We start from the raw sequence: 24,631 nt of genomic DNA, 5'->3' as shown, positions 1-24,631 counted from the left end.
ATCCTGATTTTTCTACTTGTATTTACAGAGCTGGGGGTCTGGTCCTCAGTAGCCTCTGTGGCCAGAAAAGGTTTTGGCTGAATGTGTATAGTCACAGAAACTCATCCAGAAGAGTTCAAGTACAGTCAGGGAGGCCCCTGAACTTGAAGAGTTACTCTGAAAAATGTAGTGTAGACCACAGTTACATTAGAATTTCACCTACTATACTAACTTTTATTTTTTTTAAGGCTTTCTTTTCTTTTTTTAAGATTTATTTATTTGAGAGGCAGAGTTACAGAGAGAAAGGGAAAGAGTGAGAGTGAGAAAGACAGAGAGAGAGAGAGAGAGAAAGAGAGAGAGAGAGAGATCTTCCACCTGCTGGTTCACTCCCCAGATGGCCATAACAGCTGGAGCTGGGCTGATCTGAAGCCAGGAGCTTCTTCTGGGTCTTCCAAGTCCAAGGACTTGGGCCATCTTCTATTGCTTTCCCAGGCCATAGCAGAAAGCTGGATGGGAAGTGGAGCAGCTGAGACTCAAACCAGTGCCCGTATGGGATGCTGGTGCTGCAGGCAGCAGTTTTACCCGCTGTACCACAGTGCAGGTCACACTCAGTTACTCTTCTTTTTGGTGGTGGTGGGGTGGTAGTGATGCTGAAAGTCTTTATAAAATTTCTTATTTTAGGGTTGAACACCATGATTTATTTGGGAAATCCCAACTTAAAAGTAGTGCTTATAAATGACCCAGATAGCAATGTCACTCAACAGCAGATTTAAATATATAAATATATTTTTCGGCCGGCGCCACGGCTCAATAGGCTAATCCTCCACTATGTGGCGCCGGCACACCGGGTTCTAGTCCCGGTTGGGGCGCCGGATCCTGTCCCTGTTGCCCCTCTTCCAGGCCAGCTCTCTGCTGTGGCCTGGGAGTACAGTGGAGGATGGCCCAAGTGCTTGGGTGCTGCACCCCATGGGAGACCAGGAGAAGCACCTGGCTCCTTCCTTCGGATCAGCGCTGAACCAATGGCAAAGGAAGACCTTTCTCTCTGTGTGTCTCTCACTGTCCACTCTGCCTGTCCAAATAAATAAATAAATAAATAAATAAATAAATATATTTTTCATTGTTGCTAATTCAAAAAGCCCCCAACCAATCAAGAAAAGCAGTATTTTGGACTCTGTTTCTTACATTTATGAGCTCTGAATTTGAACTTTAGATAGTAAATACTTAACATCTGACCACAACAAAGCATATGGTTTATATTCTTTTGCCAGCTCTTTTGAAGTTTCAGCTAATTTTGATGTAACAATTATGATTTCAAGCGAGTTATACTGAAGTTATCTTCAAAGAAGAAGACATTTTCTTTGATATCTTACTGACGCAAAGAATTTTAAAACATGGATTTAGCAGTGCTGTGCTATACTTGACTTGCTGCATCATGCTATGAATTTTTATTTCAGGTTAAGTTTTGTGTATGGATAGCTCCTATATGCCCTCTCCCTTGGTTTTGTGAAAGGAATGTGAAAGTTGTCAGAATCAAAATGGAGTCACTTGCGTCAACCCTAACAAAAAATATGTAAAGCTCGACATTATGAAGGAAGGGTTCTTACAATTACCGTGTGATCCCACCTATCACAAAAGACTTTACCAGGATCAGAGTCTCCACAGAGGCCACCACAACCTTACATGGCAGAAACTGCCAGGAACGGTCTGCTCAACCTCAGGCGAACATCACCCTGGCTGTTAGTCACTGTAGCCAGAAATTATTGTTTCAGAATACTTGATGTAATCCTCTTCATTTTTGCCTTTTAACATTGTGTCTTGCCTCAGTCTCTCTATACATACCCACAGTCTACTATAATGTGCATATTCTCACTGCAATGCAGTGTAATTCCCCAATAAACATCATTCTTTGGAGATCTCTTTTGTTTAGATGGTTGGCACAGAGAGACAGAGAAAGAGTATACTCCCATCTGCTGGTTCACCTCCTCAAATGCTGACAGTAGTTGTTGGGGTTCAGCCAGGCTTAAGCCAGGTATCAGGAACTCAGTCTAGAACTCCCATGTGGGCGGCAGGAACCTAATCACTTGAGTCATCACTGCCCCCCTCCAGGGGCCAGAGCAGGGAATTGAACCCAGGTACTCTGATGTGGGATGTGGTCATCCTAATTGGTGGCTTAACCACTAAGCCAAATGCCAGACCAACATTATTTTATTTGTTGAAAAACCAACATTATTTTATTCAGTGTCAATTTCTTTAGGCATTGAACCATTAAAAAATCACAGTTGCTAACAAATAGCTAAAACTAGACTTCCTAATATTTAATATACTTTTCTACTCAGAATTAACAGTGGTTGTCAAACTTGGGTGGTTACTTGGTTACAAAACAAAAGGCTGGGCTCCACCTTAGAGTCTGTGATTCAGAAGTGGTGGGGTGGGGCGCCAAGATTGGCGTTTCTCAGTAGTTTCCAGGTAATGCTGATGCTGACTGTCCAGGGATCACTTTTGGGAACCATTGTGTAAAATCACAGACTAGCAAGGGAAAGGGAAGAAGAGCGCCTGGATGACTCATTCAAGAGCCCTTCATTATGAGGGATGTGTGGACAGATGTCCTCCCAATGTGGAAAAGCAGGAATTGTGACTTTTGCTCCTCATAAGACTGCAATTTATAAGAACTAATCAACCTCATCAGCATTACTTAACTACAGATTTTATCTGATTTATACCTCTTCTTCCAGTTCAAGTTTTATTGATCCTATGTGTATCATTTTTTAAATATTTTACTACTGTTTTGATATGTGTTTTCTAGAATAGCCACAGGTGCTTTTGGAACTGGGCAAAATCTAAGTAAATCTGTATAATAGATTACACATAAATTAATGGACAAAAACTGTGGGCTATATTCAATTTTTTTTTCTGCAATGTTTCTCTGAAAATCACACTAAAAAATAAAATGAAGTAAAAGTCTTTTCCCCACTAAGAAGTTTAAGCAAACCAAGAGCTTCAGGTCATTCGTTCCCACCATAAGATGGCAGTGGTCTGTCAGGAAGACAAACTTTAGGTCCTACTTGAACTCATCAGTAACGGACTCCAAGAGCCACATGGAAAACAGGCATTGGTAATTGTCCTCAAATAAGTGGATAGGCAAAATGAAACCCGGGAAAATCAAGAGTTATGAATCCATTTGCAGGACTATCTGTGAAAGGAGGTAATCTTTTGTTTTATTTTAAACATTAATTAGATTATTCATTGGAAAGGCAGAGTAACAGAGAGAGAAGGAAAAGGAGGGAGGAAGGGAGGAGAGGAAGAGGGAGAGAGGAGGAGGCATCAGGCTGAAGCCAGGAGCCAGTAAGTCCATCAAGGTCTCCCATTGTGTGTGAGTGGCAGGGACCCAAGTGATTGAACCATCGTCATCCTCTGCCTCCCAGGAGCATCAGCAGTGCAGGCGGGACTCCATCCCAGGCACTCTGCAAGAGCTTAATCTGTCAGCCCTTGAGGTAAATCGTATTTTCTATTTCCTCCTTTTTAGGATGATTACTTGTAATGGAACTGTACCAGTTATCTAGTGGTAGAAATTAAGACTTTATTAACAACTAACTATAGAAAACTGCTGTAAGGGAAAGGTAGGGTAATGTCTCGTGTTGACAGGTGAATTTGTGTTCTATTCGGCTTCATCCATTATTAACATTCCCTAAATCCAGTGACTGGCAAACAGTGGATGCAATAAATAATAAATAAATAAATAAATAAATAAATAAAATAAGGATGTTCTCTTTCCTACATCCCACTTTCCTCTACTGTAAGCTCCATGATCCTGGGGGAGTTTATATACACCAGGATGACTGCTAGGTATACAGATATGCAATTAGTGATTGCTGGGTGCATGAAAGTATTAAAATCCAGATTACTGGAGACAGATCCAAGGTGGCGGAATAGGGAGGGAGCTAATTGCTTTAGTCTAAGGGAAGATAGTTTTTTTTTGTTTGTTTGTTTTTCTAAAAAGTTGAGAGAGTGCAGTTTCAGGGAAGAGCTACGGAGAAAACGGCAGAGGAAACTTCACGCAAATTAGAGAGACGCTGTGGATCTATGTGGAGGGAGTGCATGTGCACAACTCAGCACCCAAGCAGCCAAAAGCCTCACCAACAGTTTTGGAGAGTGGGGTGAGACCAGTCTGCAGCACTTCAAGCCACTGGAGACAAAACTGCAGAAAGAGCTTGGTGTGGGCCCAGATTGGAGCCCCATAGGGGACAGTGTAACTGCCAAACCAGAGGGAAAAAAAGGAGGCATGTTTCTCTCTCCCCTACCAGCCTGCACCGACATCTTTTAACAAGCCAAGAGAAGGCGGGCACCATTTTGGACATACATAACAGCTGCGCCAGATGTTGTTCGCATGCCCAACAACCAGCCAAGTGGAGATGCCTAGTCTGGATGCGAGAAGTGACGGGGGCTAGTGTGCCAGGACTGTGAAAACACTGTGGATTCGTGGGAGGGTGCAGGGTGTGGCTGGGACTTAGGGCAGTCACTGTGGGTGGCTCCACACACTAGGGCCTCCCAGATTCCTTGGTGAGGGTTATTGCTGTGGTATCTATGCCAACACCAAGGACTGTACAGATCCTTTTGTGGTTCTTGGGGCAGCATGGGCAAATATTGTACCTGCTGGGGCTAGTGCTCATGCACTATTCTCCTATGAGGAAAGGAGGTGAGCAAGAAACTACACCAACAGAGCTGAACAAACCTCCTCTCTGATTTAAAAAAAAAAAAAAAAAGAGAAAAAGAGGAGATTTACCACATTCAACCTGGATGTCACCTTGGATACTCCCTTCACCCTGAAGTACTGAATAGAGCTCCCTGGCCACACCCACCACACACTTCTGGGTATTCACTGAACAAGCAGACACTCCACTAAGCTACAGAGGCATAGTCCAAAGATAAAAGCTACCAAGGGGGAAAAAAACCAAAAAAGTTATCTCTACAAATGCTGAATCACAAACGCAATAATTCAAGAAACAAAGATAAGGAAAACAACATGATGCCCCCAAAAGAACACAACACTTCAATACTAGAATGTGAAGATGAAGGGATTAAAGAAATGCAAGAAACAAAATTCAAAAAAATTGATTGTAGAATTACTTAGAAGTAGTCAGAAGAAATCCACGAACTAATGAAATCTGTAGAAGATATGAAAGAAAAATTTTCCCATGAATTGTGATCTTAAAGAGAAACAAAATGAAATCTTGGAAATGAAGAATTCAATAGAAAAAATAAAGACTGCAGTGGAAAGCATTAACAATGCTTAAAGCGTAAGAAGGGAATATCCAAGCTAGAAAACAGATCTCTGGAAATTTTACAATCAGACCAAAAAAGAAGAAGAAATTAGAAAACTAAAAAACAGTGTTGGAGATTTATGGGATCCTATCGAACAATCCAACATATGAGGTTTAAGAGTTCTTGAAGGCACGGAAAGAGAATGGATTAGAAGGCCTTTTTAGTGGAATAATTACAGAGAATTTCCCAAATTTGGAGAAAGAAAGGGACATCCAAGTACAGGAAGGACATATATCTCCTAATAGACATGACCAGAAAAGATCTTCAGCATCTTCACCGTGACACATTGCAGTCAAACCCTCCACAGTGAAACATAAAGAAAAGATTCTAAAATGTGCACGAGAGAAATGCCAGATTACTTTCAGAGGATCTTCAATTAGTCTCACAGCTGACTTCTCATCAAAAACCCTACAGGCTAGGAGAGAATGGTGAGATATTTTCCAAGTCTTGAGAAAAAAACTGTCAACCCAGAATATTGTATCCTGCGAAGCTCTCATTTATGAATGAAGGTGAAACAAAGACCTTCCATAATAAACACAAATTGAAAGAATTTGTCACTACTCATCCAGCCTTGCAAAAGATGTTTAAGGATGGCTACAGACAAACACAGAAACATGGTCACCCGTACGAAAGAAAGTAAAGGCAGAAAATCTCACAATAAAAGTACAAAAAAAATCTAAAGTAAAAAATAGAAATATTTATGGAAAAATGGCAGAGCCAAACAGTAACTCATCAATAGTCACCTTGAGTATAGATGGCCTCAACTCTCCAGTTAAAAGACTGACTAGCTAACAAGAAACACATCTCACCAACAAAGATGCATGCAAACTGAACATGAAAGGATGGAAAAAGATATTCCATGCTAACAGAAACTGAAAAACAGCTGGTGTAGTCATCCTAACATCAGACAAAATAGACTTTCACACAAAAACTGGTAAAAGAGACAAAGAAGGGCACTATGTAATTAATGATCAAGGGATCAACTTAACAGGAAGATGTAACTATTATAAACGTATATGCACCTAATTACAGGGCACCTGGCTATTTAAAAGAAAAGTTATTGGATCTAAAGGGAGACATAGTCTCCAATACAATAGTAAGGGGGGGTTAATACCCTACTTTTGGCCAGCGCCATGGCTCAATAGGGTAATCCTCCGCGTGCGGCGCTGGTACCCCGGGTTCTAGTCCCAGTTGGGGCGCCGGATTCTGTCCAGGTTGCTCCTCTTCCAGTCCAGCTCTCTGCTGTGGCCCGGGAGTGCAGTGGAGGATGGCCCAAGTGCTTGGGCCCTGCGCCCACATGGGAGACCAGGGGAAGCACCTAGTTCCTGGCTCTGGATCAGCGCGGTGCGCTGGCTGCAGTGCGCCAGCCACAGCGGCCATTGGGGGGTGAACCAACGGCAAAGGAAGAGCTTTCTGTCTCTCTCTCTCTCTCTCTCTTTCTCTCTCACTGTCCACTCTGCCTGTCAAAAACAAAAAAGTCAAAAAAACAAACCCTACTTTCAGCAATGACAGATCAACCAGACAGAAAATCACCAAGGAAACAAGAGTTAATTGACACTACAGACCAAAAGGACCTAATAGATATCTACAGAACTGTTCATCCTACAGTGGCAAAACTAGTAGCAGAGAAGAAATAATTAAAATTAGAGAATAAACAAAATTGAAACCAAAAACAATATACAAAAGAACAGCAAAATAAAGAGCTGGTTTTCTGAAGAAATAAACAAAATTGATACACCATAGGCCCAACTAACCAAAAAAAGCAAATAGACACAAATCAATAAAATTAGAGATGAAAAAGGAAATGTATAAAGAGACACAAAAAATTTTTTTTAAAAATTGCTGGCACTGTGGTGCAGGTTAATCCCCTGCCTGCAGTGCCAGCATCCCATATGAGTGCCAGTTCTTATCCTGGCTGCCCCTCTTCCGATCCAGCTCTCTGCTATGGCCTGGGAAAGCAGTGGAAGATGGCCCAAGTCCTTGGGCCCCTGCACCCATGCGGGAGACCCAGAAGAAGCTCCTGGCTCCTGGCTTGGGATTGGCGCAGCTCCAGCCATTGCAGCCATCTGGGGAGTGAACCAACGGAAGGAAGACCTTTCTCTCTGTCTCCCTCTCACTGTCTGTAACTCTACCTCTCAAATAAATAAACAAAATCTTAAAAAAAATTTTTTTTAAATCATCAGAAATTACTACAAAGAGCTGTATGCCAACAAACTGGGAAACCCAGAAGAAATGGAGAGATTCCTGAACACATGCAACCTACCTAAATTGAGCCATGAAGACACAGAAAACCTAAACAGACCAATAATCAAGATAGAAATTGAATCAGTAATAAAGACCCTCCCAACAAAGAAAAGTCCAGGACCAAATGGCTTCACTGCAGAATCCTACCAGACATTTAAAGAAGAACTAACTATAATTCTTCTCAAGCTATTCAAAACAACTGAAAGGGAGGGAATCCTCCCAAATTCTTCCTATGAAGCCAGCATCACTTTAATTCCTAAACCTGAAAAACAACACCAGAGGAAGAGAACTACAGACCAATCTCCCTCATTAACTTAGTTGCAAAAATCCTCAACAAAATACTAGCCAATCAAATCCAACAACACATCAGCAGGAATATCTACATGGACCAAATGGTATTTATCCCTGGCATGCAGGGATGGTTCAACATTCACAAATCAATCAATGTGATACATCACATTAATAAACTGCTAAATAAAAACCACATGATTATCTCAATAGATACAGAGAAAGCATTTGATAAAATGCAACAACCTTTCATGATGAAAACTCTAAGCAAACTGGGTATAGAAGGAACATTTCTCAACACAATCAAGGCAATTTATGACAAACCCATGGCTAGCATCCTAATGAATGGGAAAAAGTTGGAAGCATTCTCATGGAGATCCGGAACCAGACAAGGATGCCCACTGTCACCACTGGTATTCAACATACTCCTGAATATTTTAGCCAGAGCCATTAGGCAAGAAAAAGAAATCAAAAGGATACAAATTGGCAAGGAAGAAGTCAAACTATCCCTATTTGCAGATGACATGATTCTATATAAAGGAGATCCAAAAGACTCCACCAAGAAACTATTGGAATTCACAGAAGAGTTTGGTAAAGTGGTAAGATATAAAATCAACACACAAAAATCAATAGCCTTTGCATACACAGACAATACCACAGCTGAGAAAGAACTTCTAAGATCAATCCAATTCACAGTAGCTATAAAAGAAATCAAACATCTTAGAATAAATTTAACCAAGGATGTCAAAGACCTCTAAAATGAAAATTATGAAACACTGAAGAAATTAAAAAAAGATACCAAAAAAAAAAAAAGGAAAAATGTTCCATGTTCATGGATTGGAAGAATCAATATCATCAAAATGTCCATTCTTTGAAAGCAATTTACAGATTCAATGTGATACCAATCAAAATTCCAAAGACATTCATCTCAGATCTAGAAAAAATCATGCTAAAATTCATATGGAAATACAGGAGACTGTCAATAGCTAAAACAATCGTATGCAACAAAAACAAACCTGCAGACATCACAATACCAGATTTCAAGACAAACTACATGACAGTTGTAATCAAAAAAGCCTGCTACTAGTACAAAAACAGATGGATAAACCAATGGAACAGAACAGAAATGACAGAAATTAATCCACGCTTCTACAACCAACTTATCTTTGACAAAAGAGCTAAAATCAATCCCTGGAGCAAGGACAGTCTCTTCAACAAATGATGCTGGGGAAACTGGATCTCCACATGCAGAAGTATGAAGCAAGAGTTCTACCTAACAACTTACATAAAAAAATCTACTCAAAATGGACTAAAGACCTAAATCTACAACCTGATACCATCAAATTATTAAAGAACACTTGGGAAACCCTGCAAGGAACTAGCATAGGCAGAGTTCTTGGAAAAGACCCCAGAGACACAGGCAATTAAAGCCAAAATTGACAAATGGATTACATCAAACTGAGAAGCTTCTGTATTGCAAAAGAAACACTCAGCAAAGTGAAGAGGCAACCGACAGAATGGGATAAATTATTTGCAACCATCATCTGCTGCTTCCCAGGGTGCACATTAACAGGAAGCAGGAATCAGAAGCGGAACTGAGACTCAAACCAAAGCAGTCTTATGGGATGTGACACCCTGAAGCGGAGTCTCAACTGCTGGGCCAAACAATGGCCTATCCCCTCAAAGCTGTGCTCAGTCAAAGCCTCTTTTTTAACTCTATTCTGACCATTCAACCAAAAATCCTCCTTTTATTTACTCAGTGATTTGAAGATGTCATATGTGGTATTCTACTGATACATGAATATGAAATAAACCAAGAAATAATAAATAATAAACCAAGAAAACAATCTTCCATCATATACAGACTACATTTGAAAAGTATTACCAAAAATACTGATATTTTCCTGTGGCACACTGAAAACCGGAAAAGCTATGCTTAAGAAATGCTTTGAGATCTATAATGGTCACTTATGACTCAAATAAGATTTCTGATTTTTACTACAATTTTGCAGTTTTCAAAAATACCAATTCAATGTGATTTTTCCATATAAATATTTGTAGGCTTTATGTATGAATAAACTTTTGGAAAATGGAGACTAGTAATTCTCATTCTTTTACCTGCCTGATAATTAGATCAAATGCAAAGTTTCTAGCATTGCTTTAATATTATCAATTTATAGATTGTTGACCCTACTTGTTAAGGGTTAAACTGTGTCCCCCAAAGGTATGCTTAAGTTTGAATTGCCAGCATCTCAGAACCTGTTCTCATTTGCAGATTTAATCAAGCTGAGCTCATCAGGTTGGGCTCAAATCCAATATGACTGGTGCTCTTCTAACAAGGGGAAATTTGGACACAGATACGGACATGCACAGAGGTAAGATTATGTAAAGAGACCAAAGGAAGAACACCACTGGAGACGGAGGTCTGGAGTAACGCAGCTACAAGAGAAGGAGTGCCACCAACTGCCAGTAAGCCACAGAAAGAGGCAAGGAGGGAAATCCATGGTCTCAAAGGGAGCGTGGCCCTGCCTACACCTTGATCTTGGACTTCTAGCCTCTAGAACTGTGAGACAACACATTTTTCTTATTTTTAAGCCACCCAGCTTCTGGCCCTTTGTTATGCAGCCCTGGCCACCTAATACGCTACCGAATATACCTGCTCACTACACGATTTGCTATCATTGAATTTTTTTCAAAGATTTATTTATCTGAAAGGCAGAGTTGAGAGAGAGAGAGAGTAATTGACACAGAGAGAGGTCTTCCATCCAGTGGTTCGTTCCCCAGATGGTACAATGGCTGGGGCTATACCACGTTGAAGCTAGGAGCTTCTTCTGGGGTCTCCCATATGGGAGCAGGGGCCCAAACACTTGGGTTATTCTTTACTGCTTTCCCAGGCACATGAGCAGGGAATTGGATTGGAAGTGGAGCAGCTGGGACTTGAACCAGCACCCACATGGGATGCCAGTGCTGTTGTGGTGGCTTAACCCACTAGGCCACAATGCTGACCCCTATCACTGAATTCTTAAAATGCAGTTGGATTCTAAAGGACAAACTTAATCAGTCAAGGGCCAAACAGAAGCATCCATCAGGAAATCCCTCCTCCCAACGCTCTCCTTGGCAGTATGGCAAAGCCTACAGCCCTCTTCTAAGAATGTTTCTGAATGTATGAAATAAAGTATATTGGGTTATGAATGAACCCAACTAACTACTAAGAACTACTAACACTACAGCAATTATTTTCTACACTCATAATTTAAGGAAATGCCAAATTCTAGTTAAAGGTTTGTGAAAGTACTTCTTTAATTCCTATCACCTCTAGGAATCCCCTGAGCTCTTATCTGTGGACATGTGAGAGTCAATGGATCTGAAATAACCTTGAAGCGGAAAGATTCTCTGGTTCTGTTAAAAACAACAACAAAAACCTGTCTCTCCTCCCCTTTGATGGACTGTGTGCCAGCCATGTGGGTGACACTCAGAGCACCTGTACTGCAGAGGAAAGCTGAAGACCACACACTATGGACTCTCACAGCTCAGGTCTGAGTTTAACTGGTAGAGGTTGAGTAGCCCTTATCTGAAATGCTTGGGACCAGAACCATTCCAGATTTCAGCATTTTTTTGAGTTTGGAATATTTGCATAATTTTACTGGTTGAGCAAGCCTAATCACTAAAATCCAAAATGCAAATGCCCCCAAATCGGAAGCTTTTTGAGTGCCAATGTGACACTCAAAGAGTTTCAGGTTACAGAATTTTGAATTTTAGATTTTTGGGTTGAGGGTGTTCGACCTGTATTTCCAGGGGACTTAAAAGAAGGAGGTGAAGCAGAAGCCATGTGCTGCTTTTGGAGCAGTCCGACCACGGGTCTAGTATCCAGTAATGTAATTCGAGGATAGGAAGGGGCATCCACTTCCTTAGGCCCCCTAGTAGGTGAGGCCTTGGTCTGGAGCTGGCAGCAAAGGCAGCCTCCTGACCCCAGCAGTCGCCAGTCTGTAGCAGTGGCGGAGTAGTCCCTAGGTCCTGATCCCAGCAGAATGGATGGGTTCTGTGGACCCCCTCTGCTGCTGGTGTTGCTATCTCAGACCACAGTTTCTTTCCTCAGCCCTTTTCAGGCTTACATAGTCAGAGAAATGCCCTGCAATAAAACTCTTCAGGCTTTAACTGCCTGGATGAAAAGCTGTTATCTGCAACTGAACCCTGACCCAACAGACTACAGTATATATTCTTTCCTATAAAGTACCTGTTGCCCCAGGTGAACTGCTTTCCATTCTTTACCAGAAGGCTCCACTTCCAACCTCACTTTGGGGTTGGGGGTAGGTGGCTGGTGCTTGGGATGCCTGCTTCCCACACTGGAGTGCAACCTGGGAGGCAGCAGATAGCTCAGGTACTTGGGTCCCCTCCATTCACGTGGAAGACTGAGCTCCGGGCTCCTGGCTTGGGTGTGGCCCAGTCCTGGCTGCTGGGAGCACTTGGGAAATGAACCAGAGGATAGATGTCTCTTTGTCTCTTTCTGTCTCACTGCTGCCTTACAAATAAAAACAAACAAAAAACCAAAACACACTGGGGGCAGAATGGGGAACTGCCCACGATTCTTTGACCAGACATAAACATACCGAACTTTAAACTGTGGTAGTATTATAGAAAATACATAGAATGACTCCAAGAATCCTGTTTCTGTCTACATGTCTATAGTCACTTTGGGAATAGTCCATTATTGGCCATTAAGGTACACATATTCAATTAGTAAAGTAGAAAAAAATGCCTAAATCATTGACTATTGTTCTGCGAGCTAGCCTACGAATTGCTTCTCACAGCAATGGATAGTAAAGGTAATTTCTTACATGCAGGAAATTTAATGTTAAGTCTCAAAGGGGGCCAGATGTTACACTGGTCTGGTGTTCTCCTTAGCTAGGAAGCATCAAGAGGAAGGAATGACTCGCTCTGAGGCTCTGGAGACCCAACCACAAGCCCCAAAATACGCCTTAGGAAAGTTTCCTTAAAGAAATGAACTTAAATTGAAACGTATCTTAATGACATGGGCAAAATGAAATCAATAAATACAGCACAAAAATGAACGTGAGTGCCAGAGATGTGGAAGCCCTAATTATCACGTTGTTGCAAGAGAGTGCATTAAAATCTCTAGATCTGACCTTGTCCTGTTTTCTCTTTTGTTCTTTTGTTACAGGAGGGGGTCTTCAAAGCATTCACTGAAAATACGTTATTAGGAAAAAAAAAACCTATGGTTTTCAAATTTTGGGCACCAAAATAAACTTATCTTTGAACCTTATTTTCTGTGAACTTTTGGAAGTACCCATGTGTACGTATTTCCCTTTCCCCCTCAACCCTGGTCTATCGAATTCATCTTTTGGATATTAGAACTTTCAGTATTTTAATACAGTGTATATGCTGGAATTTCAAATTTTTTAAACACCAAGAAAATTGAGCATGATTTTATATGTCATGTCTCTGAACAGACATTTGCGAAGTCTCTGGAAGGTGAACCCACACCCACATCAGCAGTGTGACTGTCATTCCATCCAAATCCATTTAGCTAGCCCCTACAAAGCTGGATACATAGCCTAACTACGCACAGTCTCTTCACCAACCAAACAGAAAACCAACAGCTGAAGATCCACTCTGGGCACAGGACAGCAAGCGCTGGAAGTGGAGAGGCTAGGGATTAAACGTTGCTCTTAACTTTAAGACGCTTATCGCTGAAAACGCCGCCGGAGGGTGGCTCTGCACTTTTCAGAGGATCGCATACACCCACAGTTAGGATCTTCCATACTTGGAAAGTATGGAAGTTTTTAAAACACCAACTTTGTGCTCTTTCTAAGTAAAGACTCTGCGGGTGATCTTCTGAACTGACAGCTTTTTAAAAAAACAAACGTTAGGCTTCGTGAACAGGCACGTCTAGAAGGCACTATGTTGTCTCCTAGCACTCGGAGAACACGGGGATTTCCCCGGCCTTCCCGGTTCACTGGTGCGTGCGGGTGGCCACGGGCGGACCTGGGCCACCAGATGGCTTCCAGGAACCGCAGGCAGGCGCGGGGCTGCCTCCCAGTTTCCGCTCCCGGACCACTCGCAACAAAGTCCCGGGCCCCCCAGCAGAGGGGTGCTGGGCCCCAGGGCTCGCTGCGCCCACGGGACACCGTGAGAAAAAGCCGCCGGGGCCTGCGTGGCGGGACCGCAGCGCGCTCCGACAGGTTCCAGCCGCCGCCTCGGCCCGGCCCAACCACTTTCCCGAAGCCCCAGGCAGGATCACCGCCGCCTCCCGTGCAGCCCTCTGTCTCCGCGGGGCCCAAGGACGCAGCGCCGGGCAGGCGCGCACCTCCCGGGCGGGAGCGGGCAGGTCGGGGCGCGGGCCCTGAGCCCGCCGGCGCCCTTCTCAGCCGCCGGGCTCCGCGTCCCCGCTCCCGGCACTTACCAGGAGCAGCAGCAGCAGCGCGCACGGGCGTCCCGGGCTCCGCGCCATGGCGCCCTCGCCGCGCCCTTGCCTCCGGCCGCTGGCACCAGCTGCGCGCCGCCCGCTCCCCGGCCCAGAGGCGCGGCCCCAGGTGTGGCGGGCGCGAGAAAAATGGAGCCGGGGGCGCGCCCGAGCCGCTCGCGCCGAGCTGGAGAATTCGGCGCAGGAGGGCGGCGCACGCACCTGGGCCGTGCCGTCCCCGGCTTGGGGACTCCGGGTGGCAGGCCCCGCCCAGCCGTTCTCCGCTTCCCAACCACTCCTCCTCGGAGAATGGCCCGCGGAGGGGGAGCTTCCCGGCCACCCTCTGGGCCCGGCCTAGGCGGCTGCCCGGCACTGCAATAAACCTGGCTCCGGGGAGCGGGGACCTGCGGGGATCCCGCGCGCGGGGCTGCGGTTGGGCCGGGAGCGCACGACCCGCGACCTCACGGCAGCCACGGCCGCGGCGGTGCGTGGGGACCGCTTCCCAGCCACCCTTCCTCGCTTCCAACAGGTATGCGGCTCATCTGGCCGGGGAGAAGCCCTCGCTGGGAACCAGTCCCTTGTCAACTGGAGTTGCGCGGAGCAAACTCTCTGTAGAGATTAGGGGGGACACGCATACTGCTGGAGATCATTTGCACATGTTACATGGAGCGCATCGTTAAGCGATCAAAGGTCCCCCTCCCAGAGTTGACCAGCGGTGGGGGCTTGGACAAGCCTCTCCGGGCCTCAGTTTCCGGATCTGTTAAACCGGTTTATCAGCGACCAACACAAAGTACTTTTGTGAGAAGTCAGGCGCCGCGTGAAGCATTCTGCAGGTCTAGCACTTGAGGGTTCCACAAACGATGGCTGTGAAAATTACAATAGTGTTTGTTGTAAGGGGCAAACGTAAAATTGAAGTCTTCTTGGAAAGCAGGCACTGTGTATGGGCAGCTGAACACTGCGGGCGGCACCAGATTGGAGAACTCGGAAGCTGACGTCTAGTTTTAGTGGAAGATACTAAGTATGGAAGGCAGTGGAGACTATAAAGGGAAGCTGGACTTTACCAATGGAACAGGATTTCTTCTGTGGGTCAAAGTGCATCCCTCTCCTCCACCGGATTTCAGTCTTCCCGGTTTACAATCTGTGTCGTTGCCACCTCCTGACTGGTTCCTTTCTTCTCCCTGGCCCCTAGGTCCTCCCCTTCTGTGAGCTGAGAGGGACACCTTCTCTGCTTGTTTAAGGCTTACCTGCCAATGGCTTTCCCAGCCTGTTATTGGCGAGGTGGTGGTGGGCTTGGGGGTCCAGGAAGAGTTTCTGCTTCTCTCATCTTTCTGCCTCGGGTGCCCGTGGGAGATTCCCAGCAAACGTTATATTGGGCAAAGTACGTCTGTGGTCTCCACGCCACGGTCTTGAGCTGGCCGGGGCCGGCAGCACACGTGGGCGATGATTCCCGTTCTCCATCATGCTGGGGAAACTGCTCATTAAAGACGCCAGGCTTCACCAAAACCCTCTCACAAACCATCCCGGGAGCTGTTTATCATCAGCCCTGCCTCAATTAGAGCCCCTGCAGCTGAGTCCTGTAGGCGAGTATTCATGCCTCATTATCCACACACTGTTTTCTAGCAATGAAGATAATTATACTCTTCAGTGTGGCAGATAACACACATTTTATTTCTGTTGGATTATTCAGGCACCCTTGGGGGCAACCAACTCAGCCTCCAAGTGGTCCTCCTTGTACCCTAAAAGACAGGCGGTAAGAGAAGGTGTCGATACAGAAACCATTGCACCTCCTAGGATTTCATCTCCGAGCTAGTTACACTTTAAAAATCCTAACATTATGACTCAGAGAACTGAAGGGACTTGTTGAGGATTGTAAATGACTCACAGCTAGCTCTCCAGCTCCTGACTTTTTTATGCAGGGAGCAAATCTGTTTCATAAACCTCTGTGCACAAAAGAGAATGTCGCCACCACCAACAAAGAATGGATTGCTTTACAGAGATTTCATGTACAGGCTTTTGTTCCTAAATTGGTTGAACATTATGATAAGAGTGTCTTTCTTAAGACACTTAGAATAAATTAGTTCAAAACATATTTTGTGCAAATAATTAGCCTTGACATCCATATATATTCAAAACATCTGAGTTAATGTTTTCTACACCGCATCACTTCCCATATACACACAGGTGAGAATAATCTTCAAGTGATTGGTTCATGAGAATCACCTCTTAGTATTATCTAGAACAAAGTTGCTTTTTTAAGTTTCATAAAGACCAGTAAAAATGAATGACCTCCTTTTCCGTAATCACACCCTAGCATTAAAGAAATGCTTATGAATTGACAGTTCTTGCTAAGGAACTGATAGCTGACCAGTTATTCCACCGATAATTGCAAAGAGTAGATGCATTAGAAGTAATGTGTGAAAAGTGAGAGCTAAATCTGATGCCTGTCCTGCTAAAATGCCTTACAGCCAAATCATAGCAATGTGTGGCTGTTTTGAAATGAAGGTTACTGTGGGGCTTACTCACAGACCCTGAGTAATGAAAGGTAGATGGACACAGGACGAAAATAGGAAATACCTCCAAGTAATCTGAGAAGAACAATGAAAGAACTTTGTTTTCTTGTTTACTTCCACTTCCTCATTCAACACTCAGTTTGTTCCTGTTCAATAAGCACTAAATTGGGGATGCAGACATTAATAGTGGGCCTGTGCTCAAAGAAACAGAAATACTTATAAATAGCTGTAACTCCTTATGGTACCAGATAGCTGTAATGACAGGGCTTTGGGCAAGGGTGACGTGAATGGTGAAGAAGGGCTCTTACTCACGCTCTGAACCAAGTCAGCCTTCCTGGGGGAGGTGTGGCAAGCTGATTCCTGGAGGATGAGTAATTGTGGATGAGACGCTGAACCTGCTGGGGCAGAGGTCGTCAAAGCATTAGGTGCTCTTGTTGAAGAGTCAGGGGCTTCGGCTTTATCTGTGAAGAAAGCTTGCTTTTCATCACATGGATGCAAACAGGAGAATCAAGTAAAAACCTTTCTTTTGGTGAAAATATTTTGAATCTGAGATACTAGAGCTACATCACATCAGAACGGGCTAGCAAGAGTTTGAACTTGGAAGAAGAATTAGTAGTGAATGGGGTCATGAAATGTTGGCCTGTGATGTGTGTGTACATGTACATGCATACATGGCCGCACACACATGTGTGTATGTTATGTGTGAGTGTGTTTCCCCCAACACTGCAGAACAAGTACAGCAGATGGCAGGTGTGAGTCAGGGACAAAGGGTGGCCGGGCTGAGAAGTTAAGCGTTGTAAGCATGCATGGAGTTGAGCATGGTCAGGAGTTACTGGGCAAGCTGAAGCTGAGGAGTTCAGGGGTCAGTGGATTGTGCTGGGTGGGGAAAAATGGAGAAGACTGTCCTCTCCCTTAATCTTGAGGGAGCCATGGTCCCGTTCCTGGGGAGCCAAGGTTTGAGTGCCCTCGCAGACATTAGGAGTCAGGATCCTGAAGTTCCCATCGATTCTCCTGCTGGATGGACCCAGAGCGTCTCTGCTTTAGGTAAGGAGAGAGGAACTCTGGTAGACCTGGGAGTACGGCAGCCTCTGGCCTGTAACAGCATGGGAGAGCTGCATCATTGCCTTTCTGAGACAGAATTCGCAGAGCAGACACAGATCTTTGGCCTGGTGACCAAGATGCGCCTGTCCCACATCAGAGTCCTTGGGTTTGATGCCTGCCTCCAGCTCCCAACTTCAGCTTCTGCTAATGCAGACCCTGGGGAACAGTGGTGAAAACTTGAGTAACTGAGCTTCTGCCACCGACGTGGGAGACCTGGGTTGAGTTCCTGGTTCCTGACTTTGGCCTCAGTCCAGTCCCAGCCATTACAGGCATCTAGGGAGTGAACCAGTGGATGGAAGCTGTCTGTCCCTCTCATTCTGTCTGTATCTCTGTATATCGAATAAACAAATGAAAATGAAAAAAAAAAAGAAATCATGATCATAAGTGTTGCTGGAGTTTAGGAAGATAACAAAAAAAGGACTTTGAGGGTGGGTGCTGTGGTGTAGCAGGTAAAGCCACAGCCTGCAGTGCTGGCATCCCATATGGATGCCGGTTCATGTCCTGGATGCTCCACTTCTGATCCGGCTCCCAGCTAATGGCCTAGGAAAAGCAACAGAAGATGGCCCAAGTCCTTGGGCCCCTGCACCCACATGGGAGAAGCTCCTGGCTCTGACCTGGCCCAGCCCCAGCCATTGTGGCCACGAGGAATAAACCAGTTGATGGAGGACCTCTCTCTCTCTCCCTCCATTTCTCCCTTTCTCTCTGTAACTCTGACTTTCAAATAAACAAATAAATCTTTTTTTAAAAAAAAGAAAAGAAAACTTTGAGAGGACCAGTGAAAGTTCAGCAGGCTCCAGGCCCTGTGGTGTAGCCGAGAGAAGCCAGCACATGGGCAAGGAGCAATCCCTCCATTCAGATGCAGTCAGACTGAGAGCACAGCCACAGGACAGCCCGAAAGAGGGCAACAGCCCGAGGCCGTTAGTCACCGGGCCTCACAGAGCCCTTCCCCTCCCGCTTGTCATTGTGAGTCACTGGACCGGCCCGAGGACTCCTGAGGCAAAGTTCCCCAGTCAGTCAAAATGCTGTAAGGAAATTGTTAACACTACCCATGAGCAGAGGAGAATCAGGGGAAGAACTAAAACTGGTCTATACTTGATATAGTACAGTGTAGACCGTTTCTTATGATTTTTTTTTCTAGGAAGTCACACTGGTTTTGAATGATGATGGGAATACAATAATGAGGCACTGAGGTAGGTGGAACACAGGCAGCCTGGGAAGCTGAGGCCGGGCCTTGCAGCCAAGGTGAAGAGTGTGTCTTCTTCCTGAGCAGGAATGTACGCAGGCCATTATCTGAAGGCTCCCTCGGTGCTGGGAGCCTGGCCCTGTAACAATCCACCATGGGTGATTTGCAGCTTTCTCTGACAGCACACACACCAGGCGGGCTACAGCGCCCCCAGCTGCCCTCCACCTTCCTTTCCCGTGGAAGCTTCTGCTGTAGTATCCGTCACTCTGTCTGTCCTTGAGAGGTGCTTAGCCTATTGGTTAGGAGTCCCGGGTCCTGTACCAGAGTGCTTGGGCTGGATACCTGGAGACTCCAGCTTCCTGTTACCGTGGACCCTGGGAGGAGTAGTGATGGCCAAGTACTTGGGTCTCTACCACTCACATGGAAGAACTGGATTGAGTTCCTGGTTCCTAGCTGTGGCTTGGCCGAGCCCTAGGAGTGAACTAGCAGATGTGAACTCTCTTTCTCTCTGAGTCTCTGACTCTCATATAAATTAAATTTTTTTTAAATACTTTCTCAGTGAGACCCTTTCCTGAGCAGTGTTTTAAAAATCGCAGTTACTCCTCAACACTGACCTCTCCCCAGCCCCTTTCCCTACCTTTTTCTTCTCAGAACATCACAATCCAAAATCCTGTGTTCACTTTTTGTGACTTGTTGCCGTTCCCTAGAGTGTAAGCCTCAGGAAGGGTGGGATTTATCTGTGTGAAGAGTTGTGTATTCACACCTGACAGTGCCTGCTGCCTCCCAGGCTTTTAGTAAATACTATCAGTGGAGTGTGCAGATGAATAAGTGGGTACATTTTCAAACTTATTTTGGAGGATAGTGTGTGTGTGTATGTGTGTGTGTGTGTTCGTGTGTGCAATGAGGGTAAAAGGGGAATGGGCAAGAGGACTTTGGATTCCTGGGAGAAGCTGAGGAGCTGTCCTGGGGTGGGGTGGGGTTGGTGGGAGGCCTGGTTCACTGTGGACCACCTCTTTCCTAATTTTGTCTAAGGTGTGTGCTGCTGATGCCTGACCAGGTGAAGCTGGGGGAGTTTGGAGGCCCATGGAAAACACTTGGTTTCTTTTTCTCCTCTACAACTCTTTCTTGCTAGGAGAATCAAGACAAAGCATACAGAACATGGAAAGGCAGCCTTCCCCTCTGAAGGCTGATTTAATCTACTCATGGTCTGGTTTCACCCTGGGGTTTGTTTATGGGAGTTCTTAGAAAGATAAGGGAAGTAGCTGTGGTGGGGAGAGAGGGGAGGGGAGTACGTGTTGGCTAATGGCAGCCCAGGACTGGAATCCATCAGCAGTGTGACAGGGCAGGCAGGGTGTCAGAAACCCTTGCTGACCCAGTGTGCCTGATGAGCCTAGGGAGATACAGGGGAAAATCCTTCAGAAGCCAATAACAATACTAATGATGATGGTGATAATAATAATAATATAATAACAATACTGGCTTCTTGGCAGTGATGGTCTTCATCTGCCAGCAAACAATGTTCTTATGTGGGGTGAAAGAAAAAGAACAGAGCAGTACAATAATTTTGGAGAGCACACTTGGAAATAAAGTATTGGTTGTGAACAGCTTCTCAAAATAATCTAGAATGTTGATTGCAAACACTTCAGTGGAGAGCTACAGAATCTCAAAAGTGAATAATTTTGGGGAAGCCGCTGCCTGCAGTGCCGGCATCCTATATGGGCACTGGTTCGTGTCCCAGCAGCTCCACTTCTGATCCAGCTGTCTGCTATGGCCTGGAAAAGCAGTAGAAGATGGCCCAAGTCCTTGGGCCCCTGCACCAGGGTGGGAGACCTGGAGGAAGCTCCTGGCTCCTGACTTCGGATCAATGCAGCTCCGGCCATTGTAGCCAATTGGGGAGTGAAGAGGATAGAAAACCTCTCTCTCTCTCTTTCTCTCTCTCTCTCTCTCTCCTTCTCTCTCTGCCTCTCCTTCTCTCTCTGTGTAACTCTGACTTACAAATAAATAAATACATCTTTTAAAAAATGAATAATTTCTATTCCAAGGAAATAGCAAGGATTCAAGTAAATTACATCATTTATTTTAATTTTAAAAATTAATATTTTGTAGGGGGTAGTTTTTCATTTCAGTAGAGACGGAGAGTGAGAACTAGAGAGAGACAGAGAAAGAGGGAGATATCTCCTATCTGCTGGTTCACACCCCCAACTGCCTGCAACAGCTGAGCCTGCGCCAGACCAAAGCCAGGAGCTGAAACTCAGTGCAGGTCTCCTGCGTTGGAGGCAGAAGCCCAAGCGCTAGACATCACTTCCCAGTGTGCATTATCAGAAAGCTGGAGTCGGGGGCAGAGGCAGGACTCAAGCCCAGATACTCTGATTTGGGTTTCCTGTGCCCCAAGCAGCACCTGCCACCCACTTGTCTTTCTCTCTCAAGAGGACTTTGTTTAAATTTCTTCACCTCCTCTAGTTCTTCTCCAAAGGAGAGGTTTTTATTAGACAGAAATATGTTTAAATTGTAAGCAAATCAGCGAAGCAGAAATTTGATACAAAGGAGCTCACGGAAAAAAATTGCTCTGGATAGATTATAACTTACATTTAGCTGTCACAGTGACTCTTAGCAGCTGTCTTAGGACAACGGGGGCCACGGATTTTCTTTTAAACATCATGATGTGCTGTAAGAACATTACCAAGTACCTTGAAAGCAGAAGTCTTATTTAGATAGGCCATGGTCTGTGAATCCACAGCGCCCCACCCCAAGGCCTTTCCAGTGAAGCAATACCTGAGTGAAGTCAGATGTTCCTGGAGCCACACCCATCTCATGCAGAATCGGCTATTAAAAATGATAGGTCAGTCAACCAAGACTGCTTGTGACTAATTCTTCCAGGAGTATGAAAGAGGAAGAAAGTGTATCATTGTACTCCTGCCTTGACTCTGGGATCAGAGCACTCATCTGAAGTCATCCGTAAATTTGATGACAACTTAAATCAGTTTAGTAGAGCAGTGTAACAGGGACATCTTAGAGTTGGGCAGGGTCAAATCCACATGAAAACTCAGGCGAAGGGCTGCTCCGTGAGTCTTAAAGGTGCCGTGGTTGTGCCTGGCTGTGGTGTAGAGGATAAAGCCGCCATCTGCAGTGCAGGCATCCCATATGGGTGCCGGTTCGAGACCCGGCTGCTCCACTTCCCATCCAGCTCTCTGCTATAACCTGGGAAATCAATAGAAGATGGCCCAAGTCCCTGGGCCCCTGCACCAGGATGGGAGACCCAGAGGAATCTCCTGGCTCCTGGCTTCAGATCAGCACAGCTCCGGCCGTTGCGGCCAATTGGGGAGTAAACCAGCAGGTGGAAGACCTCTCTCTCTCTCTCTGTGTGTGTGTGTGACTCTGACTTTCAAATAAATAGATGTTTTTTAAAAAAAAAAAAGTGCCATGGTGAGTGTTTATAGCTCGGCATTATGAGAGAAGTAGTCTATTCTTCAGGATTTTCAGTATGGAAATCTCGAGAACAGCTCATGCAGGTGGAACAGAATACAGTTCATTGTTCATATCTTAGATTTCCATTTCCAAAGCAGGAATCAGCCCCACCCCTACAATGAGCAAAACCAAGGGAAGATGGTGGCTTCTAGGCTTCCAGGAATAGCAAAACAATGAAACTTCCATGGAGCCTTCTCCTGTAAGACCTGAGACGCACGTGAGCTTATGCACACAGAGGCAGCCCTACATGGCAGATGCCAAATATGTGATCTGAGGGAAACCACTGGGTTTCTCTTTCCCAAAATGCGGCACCTCCTGACCTAATGCTTAATGATAATGGAATTTCATTTTGTTTACTGAGTCAACAGATTGTCCAAGTTTTGAAAGCACATGCTCCAAGGAAAATGACAAAATGTTTTCTGTGACTTATACCTTACTGTGAATTAATTTCTTGAACAATTTAAAAACTCATCAACCCATGAAGTTTTTAGAGGAAGCAGGCACTAGTGAATCTGAAGACATTAGGCATATTGTGTGCTAGAAATAAGGAAAAACATAAAAAAAGGGAAAATTCATTTCTGTTGAGTTTACATTGAGTCAACTAACTCTTATAAATACAATTCTTTTTCTACTAACCAGCAGCTTGGCACCATAAATCATATAAAAGCTACATGTGAAAGCATAATCATTTTTTCCATACAGTTAATCATTATCCTGTCAACATTATCTAACATAGGAGAGGCCTTTGAAAAATTAATGGAAATGCATATTATGGAAAAAAAACTATGCATGGATTTCAATTTTTTTGTACTTAATAATCATCTTTTAATTCATGTTTTTCCCATGAATTTTCTGAAGCTACTTGCATATATGCTACTGAAGTTGGGGTCAATTAGCATCTTTTTTTTTTTTTGGTAAATTTTTAGAAATTTATTTTATTTGAGAGAGTAAATAGAGAGAGAAGAGAGAAAGAGAGGGAGAGAGACCGTGCCCATTCATTGATTCACTTCCTGAATACCCAGGAGCAGGAATTCAATCCAGATCTCCAGTGTGGGTGTCAGGCACCCAAGTGCTTGAGTCATCACTGGCTGCCTCCCAGGGTGTGCATTAGCAGAGTGCCCACAGTTCGAGTCCCAGCTCTGCTCCCAATTCCAGCTTCCTGCTAATGTGCATCTTGTGAGGCATCAGGTCACAGCTCAAGGATTTGGGTCCCTGCCAACCATGTGGGAGACCTGGATTGAGTTCTGACCTGGTTACAGTGTAGCCCAGCCCCAGATGTAGTAGGCATTTGGGGAGTGAACTAGCAGATAGGAAATCTCTGTCTCTCAAGTAAATGAAGTATAATAAGAATGAATAAAAAAGCAAATCTCCATGAGCACTTACGTGTCCAACATGTATTCTTTTAACTTTACAGAAACCCCATGAAGCAGAGAGTGTTATCTCCAAAATGATAGTCCAGAAAGCTCCGGAGAGATACCTTGTCTAAAGCCATGTGGCTAATGGGCGAGGCTGGGATTTGAACTCAAGTTGTTTGTCTTCAACTGAACTCTTAGTCATTAACTTAAAATATACAAAAGACAAACTGAAACAAAAACATTTTCAAGTTTAATTTTCGTTAATCACTGCAGACTATGACACAGCTATTTCTGATTCATTAATAGGTGGATAAGATATAAATATGTCCTCTGTGGCCCTCCTGTAGTAGCTCTGATTTTCTCCAGCGGTGACTGGGTTTTCTTTCCCTGATAACTCATTATTACTCATATTCCAGAACATCTCCTGACTTGTTCTTTTCATGGAGACAATGTTTTCTACCTAGAGCTGGCAATAACATGCACTGGCTTGTTGTAGAAGCCCTGGCAGAGCTGCTGTGGCCTGGAGTAGAAGGTCTGCTACCATCTTGGCAGCATCGGCCTTCATTGTTGATTTGCTTCTTTGAATGGATAATCAAAGGCCTGCACAAAAGAGCACTCTGCCAGGGTCCACAGGTATAGTACATAGAGAGTGGCACGTCGGAAAGTCAACTTGCATACCAGATAGTTATCAACCATCAAATCTCTTCTGAGAAAAAATCCATACTGACTTTTAACAGCTGAGATGTCGAGAGACGATGCAGCAAAG

General features: G+C 44.6%; 1 protein-coding gene across 1 annotated transcript in view; it reads right to left on the bottom strand.

Moving 5' to 3' along the window:
• Window positions 1–14,501, bottom strand: part of DSG2 (desmoglein 2) — a 65,433-nt gene extending 50,932 nt beyond the window's left edge. Inside the window, exon 1 of the mRNA XM_062201503.1 lies at window positions 14,252–14,501. Within this exon, the coding sequence (XP_062057487.1) occupies window positions 14,252–14,299 (48 nt within the window). The 5' untranslated portion in view covers window positions 14,300–14,501. The remainder of the gene's footprint in view (window positions 1–14,251) is intronic.
• Between the last annotated feature and the right edge of the window lie 10,130 nt (window positions 14,502–24,631).

The sequence above is a fragment of the Lepus europaeus genome, chromosome 9 (genome assembly GCF_033115175.1).
Source record: "Lepus europaeus isolate LE1 chromosome 9, mLepTim1.pri, whole genome shotgun sequence".
Taxonomy (NCBI): Eukaryota; Metazoa; Chordata; class Mammalia; order Lagomorpha; family Leporidae; genus Lepus; species Lepus europaeus.
Note: the sequence above shows the minus strand (reverse complement) of the source record. Positions and strands in the feature narration are given on the sequence as shown.